Raw genomic sequence first — 15,907 nt, 5'->3', positions numbered from 1 at the left:
GTGGCTAAAAGCCCTGGCATGCCCATCCCTCATTTTTTTCTCTCTCATAAATAAATAAACAAACACATAAATAAGAAAAAAGAAAACAAAAAAGAAATAACTAGGCAGGTAATGATGGTGCATGCATTTAATGTCAGCACTTGGGAGTCTGAGGCAAGAGGATCATTGTGTATTCGAGGCCAGCCTGAGACTACTAATGAAGTTTTTGTCAGCCTGGGCTAGAACAAGACTCTACTTTGAGGAAAGAAAGAAAGAAAGAAAGAAAGAAAGAAAGAAAGAAGGAAGGAAGGAAGGAAGGAAGGAAGGAAGGAAGGAAGGAAGGAAGGAAGGAAAGGAAGGAAGGAAGGAAGGAAGGAAGAAAGAAAGAAAGAAAGAAAAGAAAGAAAAGAAAGAAACAAACAAAAAAAACTGAGTGGCAAACAAACTCCAGACACATGCACCACTTTTTATGTCTAGTTTACTGGAGAATCGAACCTAAGCCATCAGGGTTTGTAAACAAGTGCCTTTAACCACTGAAGCATTTCTGCAGCCCTCAGACAACTTTAATTGAATGGGGCTTGCTGATCGCTAACCTAGTCACATTGGAGAGCTCCAGGCCAAAGAGACCCTGTCTCAAAACATGGGGATGGCGTTCTGAGTATCATACCATATCATACTCTGGCCTCCATGTGCACACATCCATGTGCACACATGTATAGCGACATGCACAAGTGCATGCATACACACAAAATTATGACATGTAGTCACACCACCCATATCAACATTCACACACACAGAAAGAAATTGAGAGCTGGGCATGGTGGCACATGCCTTTAATCCCAATACTCCAGGAGGCAGATGTAGGAGGATCACCATGAGTTCGAGGCCAGCCTGAGACTACACAGTGAATTCCAGGTCAGCCTGAGCTAGAGTGGGACCCTACCTCGAAAATCCAAAACGAAACCAATAACAAAAAAAAAGAGCCAGGCATGGTGGTGCACAGCCTTTAATCCCAGCACTCAGGAGGCAAAGTTAGGAGGATTGCCATGAGCTCGAGACCACCCTGAGAGTACATAGTGAATTCCAGGTCAGCCTGGGTTACAGGAAAACCCTACCTCAAAACAAAACAAAGAAAGAAAGTGTGACATGAAGCTAGGCCTGGCAGTGAACGTATGTAACCCAAGCTACTGAACAGGTGATGGCCAGAGGCTGACAAATTCAAGGCTTGCAGGGGTTACAGAAATTGTGCACGTGCACGTAGCAGACTGCCTGAGTATGCAGGCAAGAGCAGTGCCATGATTCCACTGGGAAGCTGGGGGCCTAGCAATGCAGAGTCACACATGGGTTCTTATAGACCTGTTCCCATCTGGTCTCCGTTGGCTGCTGACCACTGCTGCTGTTTCCAAGCTTCATATGTACAAGGCTCCTACCATTAACTTAAGACAGGGAGTTGTTCTCTGTAACACTATCCTGGCCTAGACAACTTTGTTACAAAATTAGATAATTAGATATTATGGAGAATGGAATTTCAAAGGGGAAAGTGGGGGGGGGGGGAGAGAATTACCATGGGATATTTTTTTATAATCATGGAAAATGCTAATAATTTAAAGAGAAAAAAAAAAAGAAAGAAATTCATTAGAAAAAGAGGTAAGAGTTTTGAACAAGTAGTTCAAAATAAACGAACTCTAATTTGCCAAGAATAAACTCACTAACCCTTCAAAAAAAAAATTAGATAATTAGAGACAGGCATGGTGGCGCACACCTTTAATACCAGCACTCAGGAGGCAGTGGTAGGAGGATTGCTGAGAGTTCGAGGCCACCCTGAGGATACATGGTGAGTTCCAGACCAGCCTGGGCTAGTAGAGTGAGAGCCTACCTCCAAAAACAAACAGACAAAAAAAGTGAATTAGCATTAAAGTTAGGCCCCTTTTTTCCTTTCCTTCTTCAAGGTCTCATGACATGGCCCAAATAATTGCCTTTTTGATCTAGGATCTCACCCCAGCCCAGGATGACCTGGAATTCACACTGCAGTCTCAGGCTGGCCTCGAACTCAGTGATCCTCCTATCTCTGCCTCCTGAGTGCTGGGATTAAAGGCGTGCACCACCATGCCTGGCTCTATTTCTTTTTTCTTTTTTAGAATTATTTTATTTTTAAACTTTTTATGTATGTATCTATGTAGTCTTAGGGTGGCCTCAAACTTATGGCGATCCCCCTACCTCTGCCTCTTGAGTGCTAGGATTACAGGCATACACCATCATGCCTGGCTCTCAAAAAAAAAAAAAAAAATTACACACATGTTGTTGTTGTTGTTTGTTTGTTTGTCGAGGTAGGGTCTTTAGCTCAGGCTGACCTGGAATTTACTATGTAGTTTCAGGGTGGCCTTGAACTCACAGCGATCCTCCTACCTCTGCCTCCTGAGTGCTGGGATTAAAGGTATGCACCACCATGCCTGGCTCTATTTCTTTTTTCTTAAATATTTTATTTTTATTTATTTATTTTTAAACTTTTTATTTATTTGTTAGTTTATTAGAGACAGAGAGAGAAAGTAAGAATGGGTGTGCTAGGGCCTCTAGCCACTACAAACGAACTTCAGACACATGTGCCACCATATGAATCTGGCTTACATGGGACCTGGCGAATCAAACCTGGGTCCTTAGACTTCACAGGTAAGCACCTTAACCACTAAGCTATCTCATCAGCCCTATTTTTATTTATTTACTTGACAGAGAAAGAGAGAGACAAAGAGAGAGGGAGAGAGGGTGCGCCAGGGCCTCCAGCCCTTGCAAATGAACTCCAGATGCATGTGTCCCCTTGTCCACTTGTGCATGTGGCTAATGTGTATCTTTGGGAATTGAATCTGGGCCCTTGTGTTTGCCTGCAAACACCTTTAACCGTTAAACCATTCCTCTAGCCCCTAGCTCTATTTCTTTAAAAAAAAAAAATTTTTTTTGTTTATTTATTTGAGAGAGACAGAGAGAGAGAGAGAGAGAGAGAGAGAGAGAGAGAGAGGGAGAGAGAATAGGTGCACCAGGGCTTCCAGCCACTACAAACGAACTCCAGACATGTGTACCCCCCCCCCATGCATCTGGCTAACGTGGGTCTTGGGGAATTGAGTCTCGAACTGGGGTCCTTAGGCTTCACAGGCAAGCGCTTAACCACTAAGCCATCTCTCCAGCCCTAGCTCTATTTCTTAACTGCATCTGCAGCCTCTGTCCCTTTCCACTCAGGAAAACGCACCTAATTCAGGGGCCATGTTCCTCTTAGTCTAGCCTTCAAAGGCCCTGCTTTCACCCTTCATTCACCCAACTGTGTCAACACGCACCCGTTCACAGGATCAACCACGATGGCCCTGGGCTTGGAGCCTTTCTCTTGAAACAGCGTCCTCCTCCTCAGGCCTTTGGTATCAGCCACAGATACACTGCCCAGGACAGAATCAGTCCAGTATATATTGCCATGGATCCAATCTACAGCCAGCCCGTCTGGAGCCTGCAGGTCCCCGCTGATGACAGTGTCATAGGACATGTCAGGGGCTGTGTCGATCTGGGTGCTGAGATAGGGAGGAGAGCATATCAGGGTCAGGAGCCCAGGTTCCAAATAGGGATGGGACGGGTTAGGGCTGAGGCTCACCTGTAGATCTTTCTTTGAGACAGGTCAGACCAGTAGATTCTGTTGCTGGCCACCTCTGTGTCCAGAGCGACCACATTCTTCAGGTTAGCAATGAGGCTTGTGTACTCGCTCCGATCCAGTGTCATCTTCCTTACCTCGTGGCGGTTGGTAAAGAGGAGGTAGGCGATAGACCCTGGGGAGCAAGGAGGGTGCTCAGGGACCCTCATCTCTGTTCCCTACATCATTCTGCAGAATGACCTTGGGCTTATTTATTATTGCTGATTTAGAAAATCTTTTTTTGTGTCAGGTGTGGTGGCACATACCTTTAATACCAGTGCTTTAGAGGCAGCAGAGGTAGGAGGATCACCGTGAGTTCAAGGCCACCCTGAGACTACATAGTGAATTCCAGGTCAGCCTGGGATAGAGCAAGACCCTACACTAAAAAACCAAAAACAATATATAAATAAACAAATAATAATAACAAAGAATCTTTATTTATCTGCAAGGGGTGGGGCGAGAGGGAAAGAGAACAGGCACACTAGAGCTTGCTACTGCAAACAAACTCCAGATGCTTGTGTCACTTTATTCATCTGGATTTAAGTGGGCAATGGGGAATTGAACCTGGGTCATCAGGCTTTGCAGACAAGCACCTGTAACTCTTTTTTTTTTTTTTGGTTTTTCAAGGTAGGATCTCACACTGGTCCAGGCTGACCTGGAATTAACTATGTAGTCTCAGGGTGGCCTCAAACTCATGGTGGTCCTCGTACCTCTGCCTCCCGAGTGCTAGGATTAAAGGCATGTGCCACCATGCCTGGCTGAGGCAATCACCTGTAACTCTCAAGCCAAGCACCTGTAACTCTTCAGCCATCTATCTAGTCATGCCCCCTTTAAAATATTTTTATTTATTTGAGAAAGAGAGAGTCAGAAAAGGAGAGCCAAGTGCCAAGGCCTCTTGCCACTGCAAATGAATGCCAAATATATGTGCTACTTTGTGCATCTGGCTCTACATGGGTAGTGGGTAATTTAACTTGGACCATCAGACTATGCAAGCAAGTGCCTTTAACCACTAAGCAATCTTTCCAGCCCAGCTTTTTTTTTTTTTTTTTTTTTTTTTTTTTTTTTTTTTTTTTGAGGTAGGGTCTCTTTTTATCTGAGGCTGACCTGGAACTTACTATGTAGTCTTAGGCTGGCCTGGGACTGGGATCAAAGGCATGTGCTACCACACCCAGCTCACTCTCTTTTTAAATTTTATTTATTTATTTTTATTTATTTATTTGAGAATAACAGACAGAGAGAGAAAGAGGCGGATAGAGAATGGGTGTGTCAGGGCCTCCAGCCACTGCAAACGAACTCCAGATGTATGTGCCACCTTATGCATCTAGCTTACATGGGTCCTGGGGAATCGAACCTCAAACTGGGGTTAGGCTTCACAGGCAAACGCCTCATCACTAAGTCAGCTCTCCAGCTCGCTCGCTCTCTTTTAATGAGTGAGAGCAAGAGAACTGATACACCTGGGCCTCCAGATGTGTGCACCACCTTGCACACTTGTGTCACCTTGTGCATCTGGCTTATGTGGGACCTGCAGAGTCCAACATGGGTCTTTAGGATTCACAGGTTTGCTGGCTGTTGTATTGGTTTTTCTCGGTAAGGTCTGATTCAAGCCCAGTTTGACCTGGAACGCACTCTGTAGTAACCAGGATGGCCTTGAACTCAATAGAGATCCTCCTACCCCTGCCTCCTGAGTGCTGGGATTTAAAGTGTGTGCCATTACGCATGGCTGATTTGTGTGAGATCTTCCTACCTTAGCCTTCTGAGTGCTCAGATTATAGGCATAAACCAACACCTTTTTTTTCTTTTTAGTTTTTCAAGGTAGAGTCTCACTCTAACCCAGGCTAACCTGGAATTCACTCTGGAGTCTCAGGCTGTCCTCAAACTCACAGTGGACCCTCCTACCTCAACCTCACAAGTGCTAGCTGAGATTAAAAATGTGAGTCATGCCGGCCGTGGTGGCGCACGCCTTTAATCCCAGCACTCGGGAGGCAGAGGTAGGAGGATTGCCATAAATTCAAGGCCACCCTGAGATGACAGAGTTAATTCCAGGTCAGCTTGGACCAGAGTGAGACCCTACCTTGAAAAACAAAAAAACAAAACAAAACAAAAAAAAAAAGTGAGTCACCATGCCTGGCTCTAACAGCTGTTTTTTTTTGTTTGTTTGTTTTTTTAACACCGCTAGGCCAAATTCTGTGTGTGTGTGTGTGTGTGTGTTGTATGCACTTGTGTTTGCAGATGCATGTCCCCACAGATACGTGCATAGAGCCTACAAGACATCAGGGGTCCTCCTCTGTCACTCTTTCACCTTATTTCCTTGAGACAAGAGTCTGTCACTGAACCTGGCACTCCCTGGTTTTTGGCAGAATGGCTGGAAAGTCTAATGATCCCCTTGTCTCTGCCTCCTCAGCACTAGGATTGCAGTCACACACAGCCATGCCAGCTTTTTACATGGGTGCTGGGATCAAACTCAGGTCCTTGGGCTTGCACAGCAAGCACTCTTACCCACTGAGCACCAGCCCTGGCAATATTTTTATTTTATTTATTTATTTATTTATTTTTCATTTTGTTTTTTTTGAGGTAGGGTCTTACTCTAGCTCAGGCTGACCTGGAATTCACTGTGTCTCAGGGTGGCCTTGAACTCACGGCGATCTTCTACCTCTGCCTCCCAGAGTGCTGGAATTAAAGGTGTGCACCGCCACACTAGGCTTTAATGAATATTATTCTTTTTCCTTACAAAGCAATCAATAAAAACATTTTTAGGGCTAGAGAGATGGCTTAGCCTCTTCCTCTCTCTCTCTAATAAACAAAATAATTTTTTTTTTTAATATTTGAGAGAGAGAGGCAGTTAGAGATACAGAAAGAGAGAGAGTGAAGAGTGAGAGAATGGGCACACCAGGGCTTCTAGCCGCTGAAAACGAACTCCAGATGTGTGCACCATCTTGTGCATCTGGCTTACATGGGTCCTGGGGAATCGAACCTGGGTCCTTTGCCTTTGCAGTAAAGTGGCTTAACCATTAAGCCATCTTTCCAGCCCAATATTAAAAAAAAAAAAAAAAGAACAGCTAGAAGTCACAGTTGTTCTGTGGGACTGGGTTGTCCTTATAGCACGTACTAGATGAATCCTAGGGAGGATGTGCCGGCAGAGGCCACCCCTAAGTGACCTATCTCCCATCTGCCAGAGGCCTTGACGACCACCACACCCAGCTAAGCAGGTAGTTCAACTGTTCAGAGTTACAAAGAGATTCCCACCCCCCAAGTACCCTGCACTCACCCACACCCTTGCATGTCCTTGTGTGGGGGTCCATCTGGAAACCTGCATTACACTCACACTTGTAGCTGCCCACCAGGTTCACGCACAACTGGCTGCAAGCGTCTGGCTCCTGACACTCATCAATATCTGTGCATGGAGACAGAGAAATGAGTTGTGCAGGGTCCTTGCTCCAGGGCTGGGGCTACAGCGACAACGCAAACCAAAGTCTTCGAACAGCAGCAGGCCCTCACCATTCACATCTGGTACCTAGATAACACTGCAAGATTCTTTTTTTTGTTTGGGTTTTTTTGAGGTAGGGTCTTGCTCTAGCTCGGGCTGACCTGAAATTGACTATGTAGTCTCAGGGCGGTCTCGAACTCACAGCAATCCTCCTACCTCTGCTTCCCGAGTGCTGGGATTAAAGGAGAGCACCACCACGCCCGACTTTTTTTTTAAATACTTTATTTATTTTCAAAGAGAGAGAGGGAGGGAGGAGAGAATGGGTATGTAGGGCCTTTTAGCTACTGCAAACTCTCAGTGCATGAACCATATTGTGCATCTGGCTTTATGTGGACACTTGGGACTCGAACCAGGGTTGTTAGGCCTTGCAGGAAAGTGCCTTAACTGATGAACTATCTCTTTACCCCATCTGCTATTTTTCTTTTTATAAGAGTGAGAGATAGTGAAAATTGGCATGCCAGGCCCTCTAGCCACTGCAATGTAACTCCAGATGCTAAAGAGCCAACCTGGCTCCATTTTAACAGCAAGAGCCATTTTGATATAATGACTATTAAGTTTCTGTTTCTCTAAGTTTCTATGTTTGAGCGGGGGGCACAAATTGTTCCCTGGTTACTGTTCCCAGGATTGTGTATTCATCACGTCTAGGGAAGTAGTTTAACTGTAATGGCTGGTCTGCTTCTGTCACCACACTTGCTTGCCACTGAAAACCCCCTACCCTGTGATTCCTATGGTTTCACCTTTTGAAGAGCCATAGATGCTGACTCAGGCTGCTTGCTACACCCTGCCTTAGGGAGGTAGCCCCTGGACCAGCTCTATTGGGCAAAATTAAAAACTTGCTTCAATTTGGCCATAATTTGTGGCCAGTGGTCTTTTATTCTTGGGAAGGTTAACAACACATTGTGCACATGCATCACCTGGTGGGTCTGGCTTATGTGGACTCTGAGGAGTCAAACCTGAACCTTTAGGCTTCATAGGCAAAAGCCTTAACCGCTAGGTCATCTCTTAGCCCCATCCTCTAATTTTTTTGGGGGGGCAGGGGTTTCTAGGTAGGGTCTTGCTCTGGCTTAGACTGACCTTGAATGGACTATGTAGTCTCAGGCTGGCCTCAAACTCACGGCAATCTTCCTACCTCTGCCTTCTGAGTGCTGGAATTAAAGGCATGTGCCACCATGCCTGGAAATATGTATTTTTTTTTTGCACAGGTGAGGGGGGAGCTCCCATCCTCTATTTTTAATCAAGGGGCCAGGTGTCTCCTGACAGGTCTGTTTCCATGTGAACAGCATCTAGCGAATCCGTCTGAACTCAGGACTCACCTTCGCATTTGTGTCGGTCCACCAGCCGGAAGCCACTGGGACACAAGCACTCATAGCCGATCTTGAGGTCATTGCAGACGTGGGAACAGCCACCATTGCTATCTAAGCACTCATTGGTCTCTGCATCAGGTAGGGAAACAGAGTGGTCATACAATCAGATTCACCCACACTGCCTACTCTTGTGCTTTTCCCTACCGCTGAATGCCTCCTTCCGCCTAACCACTTCCCCTTTGACTTTGAGGTCTTTGTTGGTTTATTAAGTTGCTGAGTTTATTAAGGTTACTTAATAGGAGTATAGGTGCAGGAGGACATTGACTGGTTATTTACATTTACATGGGAAACTTACCAGTGGCTAAACCACTGAAGGAAATGTCTCCTCGAGAGCACTAATATTACAGGTGTGTACCAAACCCCCAAACTGCTATATGAGTTGTTTTTTTTTCTTTTTAGGTTTTTCGAGGTAGGGTCTCACTCTAGCCCAAACTGACCTGGAATTCACTATGTAATCTCAGGGTGGCCTTGAATTCACAGTGATCCACTTTCCTCTGCCTCTCGAGTGCTGGGATTAAAGGCGTGTGCTACCACCCCAGGCTTTGCTATATGATTTTTTGTTGTTGTTGTTTTCTTTTTTAAAATTTTAATATTTATTAAATCAAAAGCATTATAATATTAAATTATTAATGTTGATTAGATTATTAAAATGTCATAGTAAAATATTAATCTTCATTTTCTGTTTATAGCAAATATTTGCCTACATGTTTTTCTCTGAGCATTCTTTTTTTTCTCAATTTTTATTAACATTTTCCATGATCATAAAAAATATCCCATGGTAATACCCTCCCCCCCACCTTCCCCTTTGAAATTCCATTCTCCATCATATCCCTTCCCCATCTCAATCATTCTACTTACATATATACAATACCAACTTATTAAGTACCTTCCTCCCTTCCTTTCTCTTCCCTTTATATGTCCTTTTTAACTTACTGGCCTCTGCTACTGAGTTTTTTTGTTTTTCGAAGTAGGGTTTCACTTTAGCCCAGGCTAACCTAAAATTCACTATGGAGTCTCAGGGTGGCCTCGAACTCACAGCAATCCTCCTACACTCTGCCTCCCAAGTGCTGGGATTAAAGGCATGCACCACCACGCCTGGCTTGCTATATGATTTGTATTTAAGCCTCCCTAAGGCTTTCTGGTTCTGGCGTCAACATTTCTGGGGTTTCCTAAGGCATAGTGAGCCCTTGGTTTCTTGAGAGTGGACAGCCTGGACAAACTGTTCCACAGGGCCCACACCTTGGTGCCATCCCTGGCTCTCCAGAAACTCAGTGAGTTACCCATTGCCCAAGACTCACTGCATTCCTTTATGGGCTCGTCTGACCAGTCACGGCAGTCCCGGGCTGAGTTGCACACTTTGTCCATGGTGATGCATTCACCACTTAGGCACTTGAAATTGTTGGGGCCCTCACACAGCGTCACTATGAAAGAGCAAGAGAAGGTTCAGGGATGTCTGAGCTGTAGGAGTGTGCTTACTGGTTTGTTTTTTTTTAAAATATTTTATTGATTTATTTGAGAGAGAAAGAGAGAGGGAATCAGTATACCTGGGCCTCTATCCACTGCAAAAAAAAAACTCCAGGTGCATATGCTACCTTATGCATCTGGATTATATGGGTGGTAGGAAATCAAACCTGGGTCTTTAGGCTTTGTAGGCAAGCGCCTTAACTACTAAACCATCTCCCCAGCACTGCTTACCTTTTTTTTGGGGGGGGGGGTGTTTCAAGGTAGGGCTTCACTCTAGCCCAGGCTGACCTGGAATTCACTATATAGTCTCAGGTGGCCTCAAACTCACAGAAACCCATCTACCTCTGCCTCCAGAGTGCTGGGATTAAAGGCATATACCTCCATGCCCAGCTTTTTTTTTTTTTTTTTTTTTTTTTTGAGTGACAGTGAAAGAGAAAGAAAGAGAGAATGGACGTTCCAGGGCCTCAAGCCACTGCAAACAAACTCCATATGCATGCATGTGCTGCCTTGCGCATCTGGATTGTGTGGGTATTGGGGAATCAAGCCTTGAACCAGGGTCCTTAGGCTTCACAGGCAAGTGCTTAACCATTAAGCCATCACTCCTGCCCCTTTTTTAGGGTTTTATAAAATTCACAACAATCCTCCTACCTCTGCCTCCCATGTGCATGGGTGTCAGGCTTTGTAATAAATACTTTTAGCCATCAAGCCATCTCTTTAGTCCTAAAGTTATTTTTTTGTTGTTTGTTTGTTTTTAAATTTGGGGGCTGGAGGGATGGCCTAGTGGTTAAAGAAATTTGCCTGCAAAGCCAAAGGACCGAAGTTCAATTCCCCAGGACCCATGTTAGCCAGATGCACAAGGGGGTGCATGTGTCTGGAGTTTGTTTGCAATGGCTGGAAGCCCTGGCATTCCCATTCTCTCTGCCTCTCTCTCCCCCTCTTTCTCTGCCAAACAAATAAATAAAAATAAAATATTTTAAAGAAAGAATATTTGGGCTGGGCATGGTGGTGCACGCCTTTAATCCCAGCACTCTGGAGGCAGAGGTAGAAGGATCGCCATGAGTTCAAGGCAATCCTGAGATCACATAGTGAATTCCAGGACAGCCTGGACTAGAGCAAAACCCTACCTCGAAATTTAGGCTGGAGAGGTGGCTTAGTGATTAAGGCGCTTGTCTGTGAAGCCTAAGGACCCAGTTTCAATTCCCTAGTACCCCCATAAGCCAGATGCACAAGATGGTGCATATGTCTGGAATTGTTTGCAATGGCTAGAGGCAATGGTGCACCCACTTCTTTCTCTATTGTCCCCCTCTTTTTCAAATAAATAAATAAAATACTTTTGGAAAAAAATCACTCAGGCTGGGCATGGTGGAGCAAGCTTTTAATCTCAGTACTCGGGAGGCTGACGTAGGAGGATCACTGTGAATTCAAGGCCAGCCTGAGACTATATATTCCAGATTAGCCTGGGCTATAGCGAGACCCTACCTAGAATCTCTCCCCCCCCCCACAAAAAAAGCCAGGATTTTTTAAGGCTGAGTGTGATGGTGCATGTCTGTATCCTTAGACCCCAAGAAGCTGGACTTTAGAGCAAAACCTTGTCTGGGATGGTAGAAGCCAGGGCATTGTGAGACATGCCCTAGATGGCTGGAGATGGCAATAGGGAATTAATGTTTAATGGGGACAGAATGTTTCAGTTTTGCAAGATAAAAAAGAAGCTTAGGAACAGAAAATGGCTCAGCAGTTAAAGGTGCTTGCTTGCATCGCCTGCTGGCCAGGACGCAATTCTCAAGCCATCCATGTAAGCGGGATGCAAAAATTGGGGCACGTGTCTAGTGTTTATATGCAGGGGCACAAGGGCCTTAAGTGCACAGGCGTGCACACACACACGTGTATGAAGAAGTACAAATAAACAAATAAGTCAAGTTATGAAACTGGGGTTATCATTATCCAGCCCAGCTAGGCAAAATGAGACCCAGGAAGGTCTCAATCTCACAACACTTTCCTTCTCTAAGCTGGTGGGGACTTGGCCCTGCAGTTACCTCCCCTCACTTGGGACCTACTGTCCTTGTTCCCTCCCCCCTCCACACACTCCAGACATTTTTTTTTGTAAAGGTCAGGCACTGACAGAAGGGAATAGGAGCCAGGGGGCTAAAGGTCACCATTGATGCAGCCGAGTTCGTCACTCATGTCCTTGCAGTCATATTCTCGGTCACACTGCCGGCTGCCGTGGATGCACGGGCCATCAGAGCACTGGAATTCATCAGGGCGGCAGGTGGCCACAGCTGGGGAAGACAACACGGTGGTTTTCATATGAAGAGTCAGCCAAGGAAAGAAACAAAACTATATCAGGCTGGAGAGATGGCTCAGAAGTTAAAGGTACTTGCTTGATAATCCTGCTGGCCCAGGTCCCATTAATTCCCTGTACCTACATAAAGCCAGACAGTGTCTGCAGTTTGTTTGCAGTGGCAAGAGGCCATGGCCTGACTGTTCTCGCTCTTAAAATAAATAAGTAAAAATAAAAAGAGAAATATAGCCATCTCCCTTCACTGGCAGTTTGCTTAAACTTAGTTTTAGTTATGTAGTCATCAGACATCTGAAAACATTAATGGAGCAGAATTTATAAGCAAAGAATTCATAAGCCTTCCTGATTTTTTTTTTTTTTTGAACTCTGCACCCCAGGCTAGCCTCAAACTCATGGTAATCCTCCTACCTCAGCCTCCTGAGTGATAAGATTAAAGGTATATAGCAGCATGCCCAAACTCTTGTACTTTTTGAGGCAGGGTCTCACTGTGGTCTAGGCTGGTCTCTAACTCGGTTTCCCAAGTGCTAGGATTAAAGATGTGCACCTCCACAGTCAGATTTCTTTAAATGTACGTATGTGTTGTGTGTCTGTGTGTGAGCGAGCACACATATGGGAGGTAAAGGAGCGTGAACATGGAGGGGCCAGAAACCAGCCTGGAGGATCACCCTCGGGAGTGTGAGACAGCTGCACGGGCAGTCTCACATCTCACGCTGGCCTGGAGCTTACGACAGGCCAGAGCACTTGGCAGGTGAGCCTCAGGGCTGCCTCCTGCCTCTGCCTCCTGTACTGTGGGAGTCAAGCCTCATACTTTCGCCCAGATTCTAGGAGTCAAATTCATGTCTTCATGCTTGCAAGACAAGCACTTGACTAAGCTATCTCCCCAGTGCTTGTTTTTGAGTTAGGATCTCATGTAGCTGAGGCTGACCTTAAACGCCTGAACCACTTGCCTCTACTTCCCAAGTGCTGGGATTGGGATTACATACTACATGCCCAGGTTATGATTTAACTAATTTATTTATTTATTTTATTTTTCTTTTTTTTCTTTCTCTTAAAGAGGGAGGAAAGGAAAAGGGAGGGAGGGAGAGGGAAAGAGAAAGAATGGACACACCAGCGGCTCCAGCAGTGGTAAATGAACTCCAGACACACATGTACCACCTTGTGCATCTGGCTTACATGGGTACTGGAAATTGAACCTGGATCCTTATTCTTCTCAGGCAAGTCCCTTAATTGCTAAGCCTTCCCTCCAGCCCTGACTTATCTTTCAATGATTTAATATTCAGTCAAGTCCAAATCCCATTCCTCAGGTAACTACTCACACTTGAAACTGACCATGGCCAAGCAAGGCCCCATCAGTACAATAACAGGACATTGCTATCACTGCAGAAAGTTCTGTTTGATGGCCTTGGAATGTGACAGAAACCTGCCAGGATCAATACTGCTACACAGGGAGTCACTCCAGGCCAAATCCTCAGCCAAAAGTCACCCAGCTTGAACATCACTGAGTGGGCCTGGAGCAAAGGACATTCTCAGGTCAGTAATCCTGTGAGTTGTCACTGGCTCCCTGCTCTATGGCCTGGATGTTGGTCTGTAAGAATTACTGGGTTGAGGGCTGGAGGGATGGCTTAGCAGTTAAGGCATTTGCCTGAAAAGACAAAGGACCCAGGTTTGATTCCCCAGGACCCACGTTAGCCAGATGCACAAGGTGTCGCAGGCATCTGGAGTTCGTTTGCAATGGCTGGAGGCCCTGACAGGCCCATTCTCTCTCTCTCTCCCTCTTTCTATGTCAAATAAATAAAAAATAAGATATTAAAAAAAAAAAAAAAAGAATTACTGGGTTGCAAGTTTGGCCCTGGTATAGAGAAGGGAAGGGGAGGGAGAGCCGGGGGGAGTCATGGTTGGTCTCTCCTCACACTCTGGCTTCCTATCTTTTGCACACACTAGCACCAGGGTGTGATGGTTGATCTCCAAAGGAGATGAAATCACCTAGGCAACAAATCTCTAGGCACATGTGAGGGAGTTCTAGATTCAGTTAAATGAGGTGGGAAGACCCACCCTAATTGGAGGGGGTGACATCCCATGGGCTGGGGCCCCAGATGGAATAAAAAGGAGAAAGCAAGCTGAGCATCTATGTTCACCATTCTCTGCTTATGGATGCAATGTGACTGGCTATTTCATCATTCTGCCCCTTGCCTTCTCACCATAATGGACTGTAATCCGTTAAACTGTAAGCCAGAATTAAACCATCCTTCCTTAAGGTGCTTCTTCTTGCCATGGCAAGAAGGAAAGTAACTAATACATACGATGGGCCATTCACTGGGAGATCACACAATAGCCAAACTTGTGCCAAAACCATGCCTTTGAACCTCTAGAACTTTAAGCTCCATGAACCTCCTTTCTTTATAAAGAACTGAGCCTCCGGTATTTTGTTATAATAATTGAAAATGAACTAATACACTCCCCTTTTCCAAAAAGGATAATAAGCTTAGTACCATATACTTGTCATACTAGTACTAGGGAACTTGAAGCAGGAGAATCATATATTCAAGGCTAATTTGTACTGTAGAATGAGGTTCTCTCTCAAGAATCCCCAACTAACTGAGCATGGTGGCACACACCTTTAATCCCAGCATTTAGGAGGCAGAGGTAGGAGGATTGCTCTGAGCTCAAGACCACCCTGAGACTACATAGTGAATTCCATGTCAGCCTGGGCTACAGCAAGACCCTACCTTGAAAAAAGAAACAAGAAACAAGCAGACAAAAAAAAATCACTATTGGTTAGAGAAGCTTCTGTTTGCAGAGGGCAGTGACCTCTGGGATGACTTAAAAAGCAACAATGTGAGAGCCAAAGAAAGGGCAGGAGCCCTTACAATGCACTCTTCCAGACACAAAATAGCCTGGATATCCATGACCTCACAGTGCCTGTTACTACCTAAACAAGACCAGTATAATAGGAGGAAAAGATGATGACATCAAAATAAAAGAGACTGATTGAGAGGCAGAGAGGATATGGTAGAGTGGAGTTTTAAAAGTGAAAGAGAGAAGGGAAGGAATTATCATGGCTTATTGTCTATAATTATGAAAGTTGTCAAAAAAAAAAAAAAAAAAAACCCAACCAGCTAGATGTGGTGGCTCAGGCCTATAGTCTCAGAACTTGGGAGGCATCTGGAGTTCGTTTGCAGTGGCTAATGGCCCTGGCACACCCATTCTCTCTATCTTTCTGTCTCTAAAATAAATTAAAAAAAAATAGATAGGTGTGGTGGCACATACCTTTAATCCCAGCACTCAGGAGTCAGAGGTAGGAGGACCACCATGAATTCAAGGCCAGCTTGACTAAATAGTGAATTCCATGTCAGCCTGAGCTAGAGTGAAACCCTACCTTGAAAAACCAAAGTAAATAAATAAATAAATATTAATATATATTAAAAAGAAAAACAGCAGAGGGGCATGGTGAGGCAACACCTTTAAATCCCAGCACTCGGGAGGCAGAGATAGGAAGACTGTTTGGAGTTTGAGGCACCCCTGAGACTACATAGTGAATTTCAGGTTAGTCTGGGAAAGTGTGAGACCCTACATCAAAAAAAAAAAAAAAAAAAAAAAAAAAAAATTACATGCCTTTAGGACTTGGACTTGGGCGGCAGAGGTAGGAGGATCACTGT

General features: G+C 45.0%; 1 protein-coding gene across 1 annotated transcript in view; it reads right to left on the bottom strand.

Annotated features, from left to right (window-relative positions):
- Window positions 1-15,907, bottom strand: part of Ldlr (low density lipoprotein receptor) — a 44,050-nt gene that overhangs the window by 15,525 nt on the left and 12,618 nt on the right. The window contains exons 5-10 of the mRNA XM_045143295.1: window positions 12,109-12,231; window positions 9,790-9,912; window positions 8,441-8,560; window positions 6,909-7,034; window positions 3,608-3,779; window positions 3,303-3,527 (exon numbers count right to left, since the gene is read on the bottom strand). Coding sequence (XP_044999230.1) covers window positions 3,303-3,527; window positions 3,608-3,779; window positions 6,909-7,034; window positions 8,441-8,560; window positions 9,790-9,912; window positions 12,109-12,231 — 889 coding nt within the window. The remainder of the gene's footprint in view (window positions 1-3,302; window positions 3,528-3,607; window positions 3,780-6,908; window positions 7,035-8,440; window positions 8,561-9,789; window positions 9,913-12,108; window positions 12,232-15,907) is intronic.

This window comes from Jaculus jaculus, chromosome 2, assembly GCF_020740685.1.
Source record: "Jaculus jaculus isolate mJacJac1 chromosome 2, mJacJac1.mat.Y.cur, whole genome shotgun sequence".
NCBI classification, from domain to species: Eukaryota; Metazoa; Chordata; class Mammalia; order Rodentia; family Dipodidae; genus Jaculus; species Jaculus jaculus.
This window is presented reverse-complemented; position numbering and strand designations above follow the sequence as displayed.